This window comes from Sciurus vulgaris (genome assembly GCF_902686455.1).
Source record: "Sciurus vulgaris genome assembly, chromosome: 14".
Taxonomy (NCBI): Eukaryota; Metazoa; Chordata; class Mammalia; order Rodentia; family Sciuridae; genus Sciurus; species Sciurus vulgaris.
Window position 1 is genome coordinate 21330965 of NC_136475.1, and position 14296 is coordinate 21345260.

Genomic DNA, 14296 nt, shown 5'->3' on the forward strand with positions numbered 1-14296 from the left:
TGATGCAATCCATACACATTCACCCATACTTTCAATATTATTCAGTTTTATCTGTCAAATATTCAATAGGAAAGAAGCATGGAAAGACAGGAATTTGAAAATTACGTGGGAGGCGATGGGAAGAGCACCATGGGGCAGTACAGCCTGACTCCTCTCTTCCCAACCCCACGGCTCCTGCCCATGTCTCCCATTACTCAAGTCTGACAGAAGCTCATGGGAGGTCAGGATGCTCCAGGATGCAGTTTTCAGAGGTCAGCCTTCCAGCACAGAGCAAGGTGGAGAGGGTAGCTGGAGCAGGGGATGGAGAGCATCCAGCACAGGTGCTGACAACTTCCTGTTGTCACTCCTTTGTGAGGGCTCACCATCCCTGGATGGTAGAATTGCATTTTGTCCCCCAAAATCCATGTGTGGAAGTCCTCAACCCCATTTCCTCAGAATGTGACCTAATGGAAATAGAGTCATTACAGATGTAATTAGTTGAAAATTAGGTTACTAGGGTAGATTTTAGTTCCGTATGATTGGAGTGCTTACAAAAAGGGGACATTTGAACAGCCAGACCTACAGGGAGAATACCATGTGCAGATTGGAGATATGGCCAGGAGGTGCCAGAAGCTAAGAGAGAGGCCTGGAGCAGTTCTTGCCTAGCACCCTCACAAGGACCAACCTGGCTCTCAGACATCCAGCCTGTTCCAATGCTGCTTCTGTGTTGAAACCTCCCGGTTTGTGGGACGTTATCAACGTCCTAGCAAAAGAAGACAGATGCTTCCTGAATCCTGCTCACAGCTGTTCAGCAGCACATCAGTTCCAACATTCAGAGAAAGATTCTGTTTGCTGCCTGGTGCTGACTGATAGCAAGGGGGACCACAGTTCCTCAATGTGGCGTTCTGGCTGGGTTATGCACATGTCTGTGCCCGTGTAGGGAACAGAAGGAATACTAGTAGCCCATGCCATTTCGCAGCAGCAAGAGGACCCTGTTAGCACTGATGGCAGGAGGAGCACTCCATGGAGGATGAGGCCTCATTGTCCCTGCTACTGTTCAGAGTGTTCTCTGTGACAACAGTGACCATCACATAAGATTGTGGAGTTAGATGGCTGTTCCTGTGTGCCGTGGAAGTGTCACGGAAAAACAAGTGAACACAAACTATTAATTCTCATGTGAAGGTCACCATATGGCAAAATTCAAAGAATCCCTTGTCTTCATAATCGCAGGACACACAAAGTCTTCTTCAGATCCTACAGAAAATCGTTGCAAGGGGGACATGCTGAACCTCAGCACTTCCTCTGCAAAGATGGAGACCCTGATGGGGAAGAAGTAAGACCTTAGATTTGTGAAGAGACCATTTGGTCAGATGCAGACCAAGCTGGACTGCCAAATCTCAGCTTTCTTTGCCTACATGGTAGCTTCTCCTTGCCACTGGAGGAAATTTCCCTTTATTACAGGAAACCCTCATGCGGCTTCACCAGGGACTTGCAGTGAATGCCTGTTCTCCAGACCTTCCCCCGATGCACCACACTGAATCCAGGAGCAGCATAAGAGAACTCCCAGCAGAGCCCAGCAGCAGGACTGAAGGTAGCAGGGGATGGGGAAGGAGAAATGGATCATATCCTGAGCCACTTGGGTCTTGCCCATGTATGTATAGTGGGAATCAGCTGAGGATCAGGTAGGGGAGTGAATTCTACAGTGTTCCACCAAGAAGGCTGAAGTGTAAGATTGCATTTAGTGATATTTACAAATACGCATATACTCACCTGGGATCCATGATTTAATATATTACATATTGGAGTGTTAAAAATATTTTGGAAAAAGTGGTATGAATATACTGCGAATTCACTGAAAACCACTCAACACTTTAAAATCTACTTGGAGAAAGCTGATACTTTTGGAAATGTTTATTGTCCATAGCAATACCTTGGGCCCATATAGATACCCCTGATATGATTAGAAGATTAATATTCTTGAATAACTATGATTGTATATTTAAAATTTTAGTACACTATAGACAATCTTACAGAAACGAAATAATTCTTATAATAAATTTATGCCTATATATCTGTTCTTCATTATCTCCTTTGAATTCATCTGAACATATTACTGGTTTCCTTATCAATGAAGAACTTGAGAAAACCTCTGACCCATGTTAGTTTCTTTTCTTTTTCTTTTTTTCTTTCTTTTTTTTTTTTTTTTTTTTTTTTTTGGTTCAAACCAAGGGCCTTATGCTTAGGAGGCAAGCATTCTGACTGAGCTATCTCCCCAGCCCCCATGTTCATTTTGTATTTAATGACAGCCATACTTTCAACCCTTTGAAAATCACACCTAAACAGTTATAAGGGGCACAAGGTTAGCAGGATGCTGAAATTTTTTCATTGCAGTTGGCAGATGGAAAAAGGAGAGAGAAGTCTAAAGGAAAGGACCTTCAAAGATACTTTCCCCCTCCTACCCAGGACACCAATGCGCCATTGAGCTTATACCCTGTGGCAAGAAAAGATGATAGTCCCTCAGCCTGGAGCCCTTTGTGAAGTACACCTGGAGAGGCAGGCATGGTTAGGACGTGGTTAGGACACATCTGTCCCTGTGGCCATTTGAGAACCATCACAGGGGCAAGGGACACAGCATGCTGACTTTACGGTGATGAGCAGTCAGAGATGAAAGCACACCACCATTCAAAACTTCACAACCATGGCACATGCTTGCAATCACATGTATTCAGGAGGCTGATGCTGGAGTAGTGTACATTCAAGGCCAGCCTCAGCAAATCAGTGAGACCCTATCTCAAAATAAAAATTAAAAAGTGTTGGGGAATGTAGCCCAGTGGTAAAGAACATGTGCAAGGGCCTGGGTTCAATCCTCAGCACCACAGAAGAAAACAAAACAAAACCAAAACTTTATAACCACCATGGGTTTCTGGGACCATGAACTGGGCTGGTGAGGACTAGCTGAAATGACCATGGGTTTGGTGAGAATCCTCAAAAATCTCTTTTCAGAGGATCTCAAAGCCTCCAAACACAAAGTCGTGATAAGGAGATGGAAACATGCTCCTCATGGTGGCTCCTGCCCATAATCACAGCGCCTCAGGAAGTTTAGGCAGGAGGATCACAAGTTTGAGGCTATCCTTAGCAAATCTTCCGTTTGTGTTTCCCCTAATGTACTAAGAGCTCTGAAGGGAAGCCCAGGTCCCAGGTTCTGGGTTCTCTTCCTGTCCCTGTCTCTATAGTCATGTGCCCCAGAGAAGGCACTTCACCACGAAGTCACCTCCTGTATTCTCACATTCTGCCACCATGCCTCCCATCCTGTGGACACCAAATCAGTCACAAGCAGCCCAGGAGTAGGCTGACAAATTTTTCAGGATTAGTACAGCCAAGAATCATTCACTGAGTGCACTGAACAGGCTGGCACTGTGAGACATTTCTAGGACTCAGAAAAGAATCAATCCTGGTTCCTGGCATCCCATGTTACTAGGGGAATATTCCCCAAAGACAGAAGAACTATGCACCTAGCACAGTGCTTGTTGTATTTTCAAAAGACATCTCATTTTCTTGGTGATAAACTTGGAAGGAAATCAAAATTGATCCCATTTTATAAAAGAGAAAACTCAGGCCCTTCGAACTGTTGAGTTAACTAGCCAATAACTCACATGGGACAGCAGAACAGCATTTGCTGCTGAAATTTTCTGAGTCCCAAACCAAACTTTTTCCATGGACACATGCTTTAAGTTGCTTTCAGTCTATTCATGGTAACAGACTGGAATCACAGTTGCTTCTCTTAGCAATAAAGTTGACGGTCACCACCACCACCACCACCAAAAACAACAACAAAATCATCTGGAGTCAAACAACATGGATTCAAAAAGACTGATCTGAATTTAAAATTCTGCTTTCCCTGGTCTCCACTTGTGCAACCAGGAGCAAGTCTCTGAACCTCCAATCCTTTCAGTTTCCTCACTGATATGTGTGTCTCACTGAGACATAGGAGGCTTTAAGAGGTAACCTAGGCCCCACATGTGCTAGTGACTTGTCCTGTGTACATCTAGTACATAGTAGCTGTTATACTCACCTCTGGGTAATACCAGTGGTAAACCTGGTCATGCCTGTGACATATCTCCCTCCGGCCAGCAATTCTGAGATTACTTTGGGATCATGAGGGCTGAAGGACTTGCCCTGGCATACTCCAGAGCACAGGAAGAGATAAGCACCCAGGAAAGGAGGACAGTGAGTCATAAATAATGACCTACGGTGCTTTGAATGAGAGGAGGCCATCAAAATCTTTGGGGACATGTAAGATCTGGACAGCAGTTAAGTCCTCATGGTGCATAGCAACAGCATGGTGGGAGCACACATAAGTGGGAGCAATCATACCATGAGGCAGGCTGGGGAGGCAGCTCTGTGGTACAGCACTTGCCTAATGCATGCAAGGTCTGGGTTCCATCCCCAGTCCCACATAACAGAGGAAATGCCGGGGACCAGCCCAAGCAGCAGAGTCCAGGGGTCCTTGATGGCCTGAAATACAAAAGCCCCGAGTGATTAGACGGCGCAGCGTCGGCGATGGACAGCAACCACACAGACTCCGGTCAATGTTAGGATGCTGACAAGTTTATTGAGCTTCTTAACAGTTTTTATACCCTTCACCCATACTACTAAAAATATTTATGATTACATACTAGTTTCTTTGAAGAGGGAAGTTCTTAGCATTTTGTTAATAGGTAACAGATGTTCCGTCTGCTTAACTGACCAACTGGCGCCATCTGGTACATTCATCTTCCCCCACGCAGGTCTCATGAATTCCCATAATGGGTTTAATTTGACCCGAAACTTTACAAAAACAAGTTGATGTATATTGCTTAATATTCTTTAAAGTTTAATCTTTGTTTTAACTTTCTTTTTCCTAAATAAATCACAGTTACACTAATCTATGGTTATGATCATAAAGCTTAAATCATTAATACTTCAAGAAAGATGTTATCCAGAACTTTCTTTCTTTTGATCTAAATATATACTAGTATTAAAAACAGGGGCTAATTTTTATAAAAGAAACTAGATGTACTTGATATGAAAGGCACAAAGGAGTGATCTTATTAATGTTTAAAAGAATAATAGAAATTAACCAATCATCACATGATATATTGCTCCAGAATGTTTACCATTTTTTGTAAGATTATTGGTGTTTAGCGTACATAGTTGAATTTTTATTTTACTGGAAAAATATGTAGACTTAGGTAAATCATTTGTATTCCGTCATCCCTCAATCGAAAGGTGACAAAAGTTCACTTTAATTCTAGTGAAACAAAAAAGAAAACAAAAAATAGGAGAACAATTAGTACTTTAAGGAAGTAATTTCAACTTTAACTCAACTTACGACGAGACCTTGCCATCGTCTTCCAGAGAAGACCTTAGCAGAGCCCAACTTACGACGAGTCCTTGCCATCATCTTCCAGAGGGAGTTTCCAACCTCTGGCATGGGCTGTTATCCGCTAGGCACATTTCCCTGGCATGAGTTCTATATGTTGAGTGCCCCCACAAGGAAACCCATAGGCTGAGGCACTGAGAAAGGAAACCAGAGGAAGCAGGAGGGACTGAGTTCTCTTTCAGAATAATGCTCTCTCATAACTAAATTAGGGTACCAGGAGATCTACCTTAATCCCCTTCCAGGAGAATTGCAAGTGACTGAAGTTCTAAAGGTTAGCATAATAATATTTCCAGGGTGGATGCCTAAATTTTGAGAAAAAGGAGTTTTCATATTTTTAACTGACTTTGCAGTGGGGAAGGGAAGCAGGGATGGGAGGGTGAGAGAGGTCAGATAGATCTTGCTCCTGGGGGCTTTCTGGTTTCCTGTTCTTCAAAGTACTCAGCATACAAACACAGCTTACTTTGGGATTCATTTTCTGAGCCCTAACATCCATAATGAAAGTGTTATGGGGCGCAACTTAAGAAAAGACTGATCACCACTGAGAAGTCCAAGTTTGAGAGTCTTTATTAAGTGGGCTGGCTGACTGTCTCACACAATGCCCCAAAAAATGGCTATTGGGAGAACAGCCCTGACCACAGGGTTGTAGGGGTTCTTATACCAAAAATTACATTAATCATAGCTGTGAGGTGTCCCCCAAAAGTTCACATGGGGGACAATGCAAGAAAGTTCAGTGGAGAAATGATTGGGTTGTAAGAGTCTAAACTCAATCAGTGATTTACTCCCCTGACAGGGATTAGCTGAGTGGTAACTGAAGTGGTAGGGTATGGCTGGAGGAGGTGGGAATCCAGGTGTGGTTTTGGTTATATATTTGTGTTTGGCGAGTGGAGTCTCATTCTGCTTGGACTGCTTCTCTCTGCCATACTCTTCTGCCATGATGTCCTACCTCAGCTAGAGTCCTGAGGAATGGAGCTGACCTTGTGTGGACTAAGACCTCTGAAACCCTCAAATAAACTTTTCATCCTCTACAATTGCTCTGACCACATCCTTTAGTTGCTGTAGTGCAAAAGCTGACTAAAACAAGAGGTCTTCCCCAAAAGTTGAAATGAATATAGAGCATTTATAATAATAATAATATAATGTTATTATTAGTAGTAATAATATAGCTTCTGGAGTCACACTGAGTTTTACCTCTAGTTCTGTTTTCAAGCTTTGTGACTTTAAGCAAGCTACACTACCTCTCTAAATTTAATTGTCCCACTCTGCCTAGATTTTTTCTAATAATTATACTAAATCAAATAATTCACTTAGAGCTCATAGCACAGTGCCTAGAAAACATTACATGGACAAGAAATATTATTTTGTAAGTCAAGTGTGGTGACACACACCTGTAATCCCAGCAACTCAGAGGAGTCTGAGGCTTCCGAGGTCCCAGCTGACATGGGTAACTCAGTGAGACCCTGTCTCAGGATAAAAGATAAAAATGACTAGGTCTACAGCTGAGTAGGAGACTTCCCATGGTTCCATCCCTAGGATACACACAAAAATGGTATATTTTTCATCAAAACCAAGATTCTCTTATCAGATTTTGCTAGTCTCAATAATGTCCATCTCTTTCCTTTTTCTATTCTCAAAACTCCATTTTGTTTCTTACCTAACCTCAGAACTGTGGTTTGTCCCTCCAAATGTGCCTCAATTGGCAGGCCAATCAGAATCACTTGTGATTATTCATCTCAAACTCTAAAATCCAATAGGACTTGGAAGGATGTGTTTCAAGCCCTGAAGGAAAATAGCTGTTGACCAAGATTGCTACATTTAGCGAAGCTATCTTCAGATTTGAACATGAAATCAAACCTTACAAGATAAGCAGAAACCAAAAGAATTCATGAATGATGCTGAAGGAATAGTACACACAGAAGAAATCAAAAGCAAACTCCAGAGCTCACAAATGAACAAATCTCAAATGAAGGGCAGCTAAGCAAATGAGAAACAGGACCAAGTTCAACATAATCAAAATGGCACAAATTAATAAACTTCTCTCTTTAATAATAAATATAAATGTTATCAATCCTTCAATGAAGAGACATAGGTTGACAAAATGGATTAAAAAATAAGAGCCAACTATATTTTGAAGTGCTGGGGATTTGAACCCAGGGCCTTGTGCTTGCAAAGCAAGCACTCTACCAACTGAGCTACATCCCCAGCCCGCCAACTATATTTTGTATGCACAAAATTACCTCACAGGCATAAATATCATAAGACTCAAAGTGAAAGAATGGAAATTGATATTGTTATCAATCCTTCAATGAAGAGATACAGGTTGACAAAATGGATTAAAAAATAAGAGCCAGGGGGGTAGGACACTCAGCCGTCACCGCTTGCTCTGCTGGCCGCTACCTGCAGCAAGACAGGGCCGCCATCGCCGGGCGACGACGAGGAGGAGGCAGAGGAGGCGGCCGCCGCAGCCGGGGCCCCAGCCGCCGCCACCGGAGCGACAGGTGATTTGGCTTCTGCACAGTTAGGAGGAGCACCAAACCGATGGGAGGTTTTGTCAGCCACACCTACAACTATAAAAGATGAAGCTGGTAATCTAGTACAGATTCCAAGTGCTGCTACTTCAAGTGGGCAGTATGTCCTTCCCCTTCAAAATTTGCAGAATCAACAAATATTTTCAGTTGCACCAGGATCAGATTCATCAAATGGTACAGTGCCCAATGTTCAATATCAAGTAATACCACAGATTCAGTCAACAGATGGTCAGCAGGTTCAGATTGGTTTCACAGGCTCTTCAGATAATGGGGGTATAAATCAAGAAAGCAGTCAAATTCAGATCATTCCTGGCTCTAATCAAACCTTACTTGCCTCTGGAACACCTCCTGCTAATATCCAGAATCTCATACCACAGACTGGTCAAGTCCAGGTTCAGGGAGTTGCAATTGGTGGTTCATCTTTTCCTGGCCAAACCCAGGTAGTTGCTAATGTGCCTCTTGGTCTGCCAGGAAATATTACCTTTGTACCAATCAATAGTGTTGATCTAGATTCTTTGGGACTCTCAGGCAGTTCTCAGACAATGACTGCAGGCATTAATGCCGATGGACATTTGATAAACACAGGACAAGCTATGGATAGTTCAGACAATTCAGAAAGGACTGGTGAGCGGGTTTCTCCTGATATTAATGAAACTAATACTGATACAGATTTATTTGTGCCAACATCATCTTCATCACAGTTGCCTGTTACAATAGATAGTACAGGTATATTACAACAGAACACAAATAGCTTGACTACTTCTAGTGGGCAAGTCCATTCTTCAGATCTTCAGGGAAATTATATCCAGTCGCCTGTTTCCGAAGAGACACAGGCTCAGAATATTCAGGTTTCTACAGCACAGCCTGTTGTACAACATCTACAACTTCAAGATTCTCAGCAGCCAACCAGTCAAGCCCAAACTGTGCAAGGTATTACACCACAGACAATCCATGGTGTGCAAGCCAGTGGTCAGAATATATCACAGCAGGCTTTGCAAAATCTTCAGTTGCAGCTGAATCCTGGAACCTTTTTAATTCAGGCACAGACAGTGACCCCTTCTGGACAGATAACTTGGCAAACATTTCAAGTACAAGGGGTCCAGAACTTGCAGAATTTGCAAATACAGAATACTGCTGCCCAACAAATAACTTTGACGCCTGTCCAGACACTCACACTTGGTCAAGTTGCAGCAGGTGGAGCCTTGACTTCAACTCCAGTTAGTCTAAGCACTGGTCAGTTCCCAAATTTACAGACAGTTACAGTAAACTCTATAGATTCTACTGGTATACAGCTACATCCAGGAGAGAATGCTGACAGTCCTGCAGATATTAGGATCAAGGAAGAAGAACCTGATCCTGAAGAGTGGCAGCTCAGTGGTGATTCTACATTGAATACCAATGATCTAACACACTTAAGAGTACAGGTGGTAGATGAAGAAGGGGACCAACAACATCAAGAAGGAAAAAGACTTCGGAGGGTAGCTTGCACCTGTCCCAACTGTAAAGAAGGCGGTGGGAGAGGTACCAATCTTGGGAAAAAGAAGCAACACATTTGTCATATACCAGGATGTGGTAAAGTCTATGGGAAGACCTCACATCTGAGAGCGCATTTGCGTTGGCATTCTGGAGAGCGCCCTTTTATTTGTAACTGGATGTTCTGTGGCAAAAGATTTACTCGAAGTGATGAATTACAGAGGCACAGAAGAACACATACAGGTGAGAAGAAATTTGTTTGTCCAGAATGTTCAAAACGCTTTATGAGAAGTGACCACCTTTCCAAACATATTAAAACACATCAAAACAAAAAAGTTATTCACTCTAGCAGTACAGTGCTAGCCTCTGTGGAAGCTGGGCGAGACGATACTTTGATAACTGCAGGAGGAACAACACTTATCCTTGCAAATATTCAACAAGGTTCTGTTTCAGGGATAGGAACTGTTAATACTTCTGCCACCAGCAATCAGGATATCCTTACCAACACTGAAATACCTTTACAGCTTGTGACAGTTTCTGGAAATGAGACAATGGAGTAAATATTACACAAATACTTATTCATTGTGGTTATTTTTATACAGTAGTGAGAAGAATATTGTTCCTAAGTTCTTAGATATCTTTTTATTGATGTGCAAAAATTTTTGGATTGACAGTAACTTGGTTATACATGACACTGAAATGCCTTACTTTGTATGATATTCCATAGTATATTAAAAATGGTAAATTGCATGGGTTTTGTAGGTACTTTTGGAATCTAGAAGAAATGAAATTTTACCAAGTTATATAAAGAGAAAATTGAATTTAACAATGCGAATGGTAGTCTAACCAAATGCATCAATCCTGTGTGGTTTAGTGTAAAAATGAGAACATGTTGGTATTTATCTATTGTAAGATAAAAAAAAAAAAAAAAAAGTTGGTGGGTGAAAGAAATCATGTTATGATAAAAATTTTTGTAATTTTCTTGATGACTGGAATTTTTATTATGCATAACTGACAAATCAAGTTTCCAAGCAAATTTTACATAGTGTAGGCTTTACTTAGCTTATCAATTTGTCATTTTGAAGCTAATTATTTTAATTAGGTTAACTATGTACAATATTTTAAGCATTACTCTTGTAAGATTTTGAAAACTACATTTTAACATGGAACTCTAGGGATAGTCACCTTTTAAATCCTGTTGAAAAGCCATGTTTAAGATTTAATTTGCCAAAATAATGTCTTGTTAATATTCTTTCAATAACGAAGTTGGGCAATATAACCAATCTTTAAAAAAGTTTAAAATGTATAGGTTGAGGCATTTGGGTGGTAAAAAATGTTATAGTGAATTATCCCTTTTCTTGAATATTAGAGGACCAAAAAAATAAGGTGTATTGCGTCTTAGCAGTGATTTTTATCCAATCTTGTTTCTAAAAACCATGTCTGCCAGGGCCTTAAAAGCCATCATGTAAATTACCAGTAAAGTATAACATATGCAAACATAACAAAATCACTTCCATAGTGACGATACTCCAACCATATGGATATTAGTCATAGAAAACTAGAGGTTTTATGGTATTTTTTTAAGTTTTTTTTTGTTTTTTTTTGTCTAGGTAGTCAGTCTGCACTTAAATATCAACCATTTTCCTTTTTTGCTTCTTCCCTTAAAATTTATATGTATTCAATACATTTAATTGAGAAACGTATGTTTTTTTATTATGCTGTATTTTCTTTTTCTTTTTTAATTATTGTTTATATTTTCAATTAAAAATGTACAAAATAAAGTTACATTGCTGGTCTTGTAAGAGCTATACAATTTTCCTAAATGTATACCTATAACTGCAGCAGTTCACCTATTTCAAAAATCTGAAATTCTGTTCATTTGTTATCTTTAAGACCACCTCAGATTTAAAGGCTACCTTATTGTACGTTTAAAGTGTATTATAACAGTGTGGTAGTTAATAAAACACTATTTAAAAAAAAAAAATAAGAGCCAACTATATTTTGTTTGCACAAAATTACCTCACAGGCATAAACGTCATAAGGCTCAAAGTGAAAGAATGGAAATTGATAGGCCGATCAAATGGAGCCCCCAACAAGCAGGAATAGCTACTCATGGAGTCTTCAAGGAAGCAGGAATACTGATTCTCATATCCAAATTAATTAGAAGAGACAAAGAAGGTCACTTCATAATGATAAAGGGAACAATCCAACAAGAAGATATAACAATAGTAAATATTTATGCCCCAAATGTTGGTGTATTTAAACACATAAAGCAGACACGATGCAACCTAAAGAAGACTCAGACCTCATTACAGTATCGAGTGATTTCAACACAGCCCTGCTTTAATAGATAGGTCATTCAGACAGAAATTCAGGAAAGACCGCTCAGACTCAAAAATTATAACTCAAATAGACTGAACAGACATGTATGGAATATTTTATCCAACAACAGCTGAATTCACTTTCTTTTCAGATGCTCATGGAAACCTCTCCAAAACCAGACATATTTTAGGCTACAAAAATAACTCTTAGTAAATACAGAAGAACTGATACAATTTCTAGCATTCCATCAGATAATGCAATGAAATTAGAGATCAACACCCCAAAAAACTACAGAAGCTATAAAAACACATGAAGATTGAACAATACACTTTGAATAGAGAATGGGAAACAGAGGAAATCTGTGAAAATTTTTTTAAAATTAGAATCAAACAGTAATAGTGATGTAACATTCCAGAACTTCTAGGACCCAAGGAAGGTGGTTCTAAGAGGATAATTTATATCTATGAGTGCCAACATAAAAAAATCTGAAGACCCCAAAAAGGATCTCAAGTTTCGAGGAAAACAACAACAAACCAATTAAAAACCCAGTAGAAGGATGGAATTAAAATCAGAGCCCAAAATCAATGAAATAGAGAATTTTAAAAATTGTAAGGAAATAAATGAAATACAGAGTTGTTTCTCTGCACAGACAACTATAAATCCTTAGTCAAATTAAGAGAAAGATGGAGAGAGAGAGAGAGAGAGAGAGAGAGAGAGAGAACACCAGCAACCACATTCAAGAACGAAGAGATGAGAAAGAAGAAATCACCACAGACATCACAGGAATCCAGAGAATCATTAGCGACTACTTTGAAAATTGATACTCTAGTCAGTTGGAAAACTTAGATGTAAATACATTTGTAGACATATATAACCTGCCAAAATTCAATGAAGAGGACATAGAAAAACCTAAACAGACCAGTAACTAGTAATGAGATAGAAGCAGTAATAAAAGCCTAACAAAGAAAACCCAGGTCTAGATGGATTTTCTGTTAAATTCTTCCAGGACACATCAAGGAATGAAAACTATAGATCAATGTCCTGATGGAATTAGATGTCAAAATTCTCAATAAAATAATAGCAAACATATTCAGTGACATATGAAGAAGATTGAATATCATGACCAAATTGGTTTCATTCCAAGGATGTAAGGATGGTTTATCATATAAATATCCAGAAATATATGACAGAGGATTAGTATTCAGAATATATAAAGAACTCCAAAATTTACCACCAAATAACTAAATAAACCAATCAATAAATGGGCAAATGAGCTAAACACATACTTCTCAAAATTAGAAATACAAATGGCCAAAAAATGTATATAAAAGCTCAATATCTTTTGCAATTAATTTGATTAGATTTGATTTGCCATTTGCAAATCAAAACCACACTGAGATTTCATCAAGCATACAAACAAAAATAAATGCTGGAGAGGATGTGGGGGAAAGGAACGCTTCTATCCTGTTGATGCAAATGTTAATTAGTATAATTGCTGTGGAAATCAGTGGGATGCACTCAAAAGAAGAATGAACCCACTATGTGACCTAGCTAAAGGACCCCTTGGTTATTTATTCTAAGGAATTAAAGTGAGCACAATTTTCATTGCATACATGCCACGTTTACAGAAGCACAGTTCATGATAAGCAAATTATGGAATAAGCTGATATATCTATCGATGATAAGTAGATAAAGAAAATGTGGTATATATACACAGTGGAGTTTTATTTAGCAGTAAAGAAGAATGAAATTGTGTCACTTGCAGGAAAATGAATAGAAGTTGAAAGCCTTGTAAGGATAAGTAAACCAGACTCAGAGAATCAAGGGTCATATGTTTTTCTCTCATATGTAGAAGATAGAGAGAGAGAGAAAAAAAAAAAAAGGAAATGAAAAATACAGGGGCAGGGGATCTCAAGAGAGAGGAAGGAAGACTAGTCGAATAGAAGTCAGGGCCCAGGGGAAGGGATAGGGGAGGGAAAAGGGAAATACCAGAGAGGAATATTGACCAAATTACATTGTTATATCATGTGCATGGAAGAGTATGTAACAATGAATGCCACTAAAATTTATAATTATAATTCACAAATAAAAATAGGGGAAGCCAAACTCACAAAGTTGAGGCAAAAACAAAACCAAGAATACCCTCAGCAACAAAGCTGACTCAATGGCCATGCTGGACACACATTCCTTTATCATTTTCTTGGCCCACTTTGTGAAACTATCAAGTTGCACAGAATTCTCCATGTCCCCTGCTTTTCAGTTATTAAGACTTTCTAAAATTTATGCAGTCGAGACCATGACTGTCTTCTATTTTCAGAGGGAAACTTGCTGCCTCTTTGTAGCCTTTTCATTTCTCACTCGTTGACTCTCCAAGCTATGTCCAGTGGGGACTAGGAAGTCTGATGCAATCCTACTGTCTGTCCGAAGTTGAGGTGGACCTTACTGGGACTTGCTGGAAACTTTCCTATGTACCTCTTTTCCTATGTGGATCCACTCTTTCTCTTGGGGGGTGTCCAAATTTTCTCTTGCTCTATCCCTTCCAAAATACTTCTTTCTTTCACTAAGTCTCCTGTTG

General features: G+C 39.8%; 2 protein-coding genes across 2 annotated transcripts in view; both read left to right on the top strand.

Moving 5' to 3' along the window:
- LOC306644332 (uncharacterized protein) overlaps window positions 1-14296 on the top strand; it is a 112988-nt gene that overhangs the window by 57370 nt on the left and 41322 nt on the right. The window lies entirely within an intron of this gene.
- Window positions 2946-10381, top strand: LOC306644425 (transcription factor Sp3; the record flags this gene model as incomplete). The annotated part of the gene is made up of 2 exons (XM_079111375.1): window positions 2946-2954; window positions 7758-10381. 2 exons carry the CDS (start codon window positions 2946-2948, stop codon window positions 9957-9959), a joined length of 2211 nt encoding a protein of 736 aa, XP_078967501.1. The 3' UTR covers window positions 9960-10381.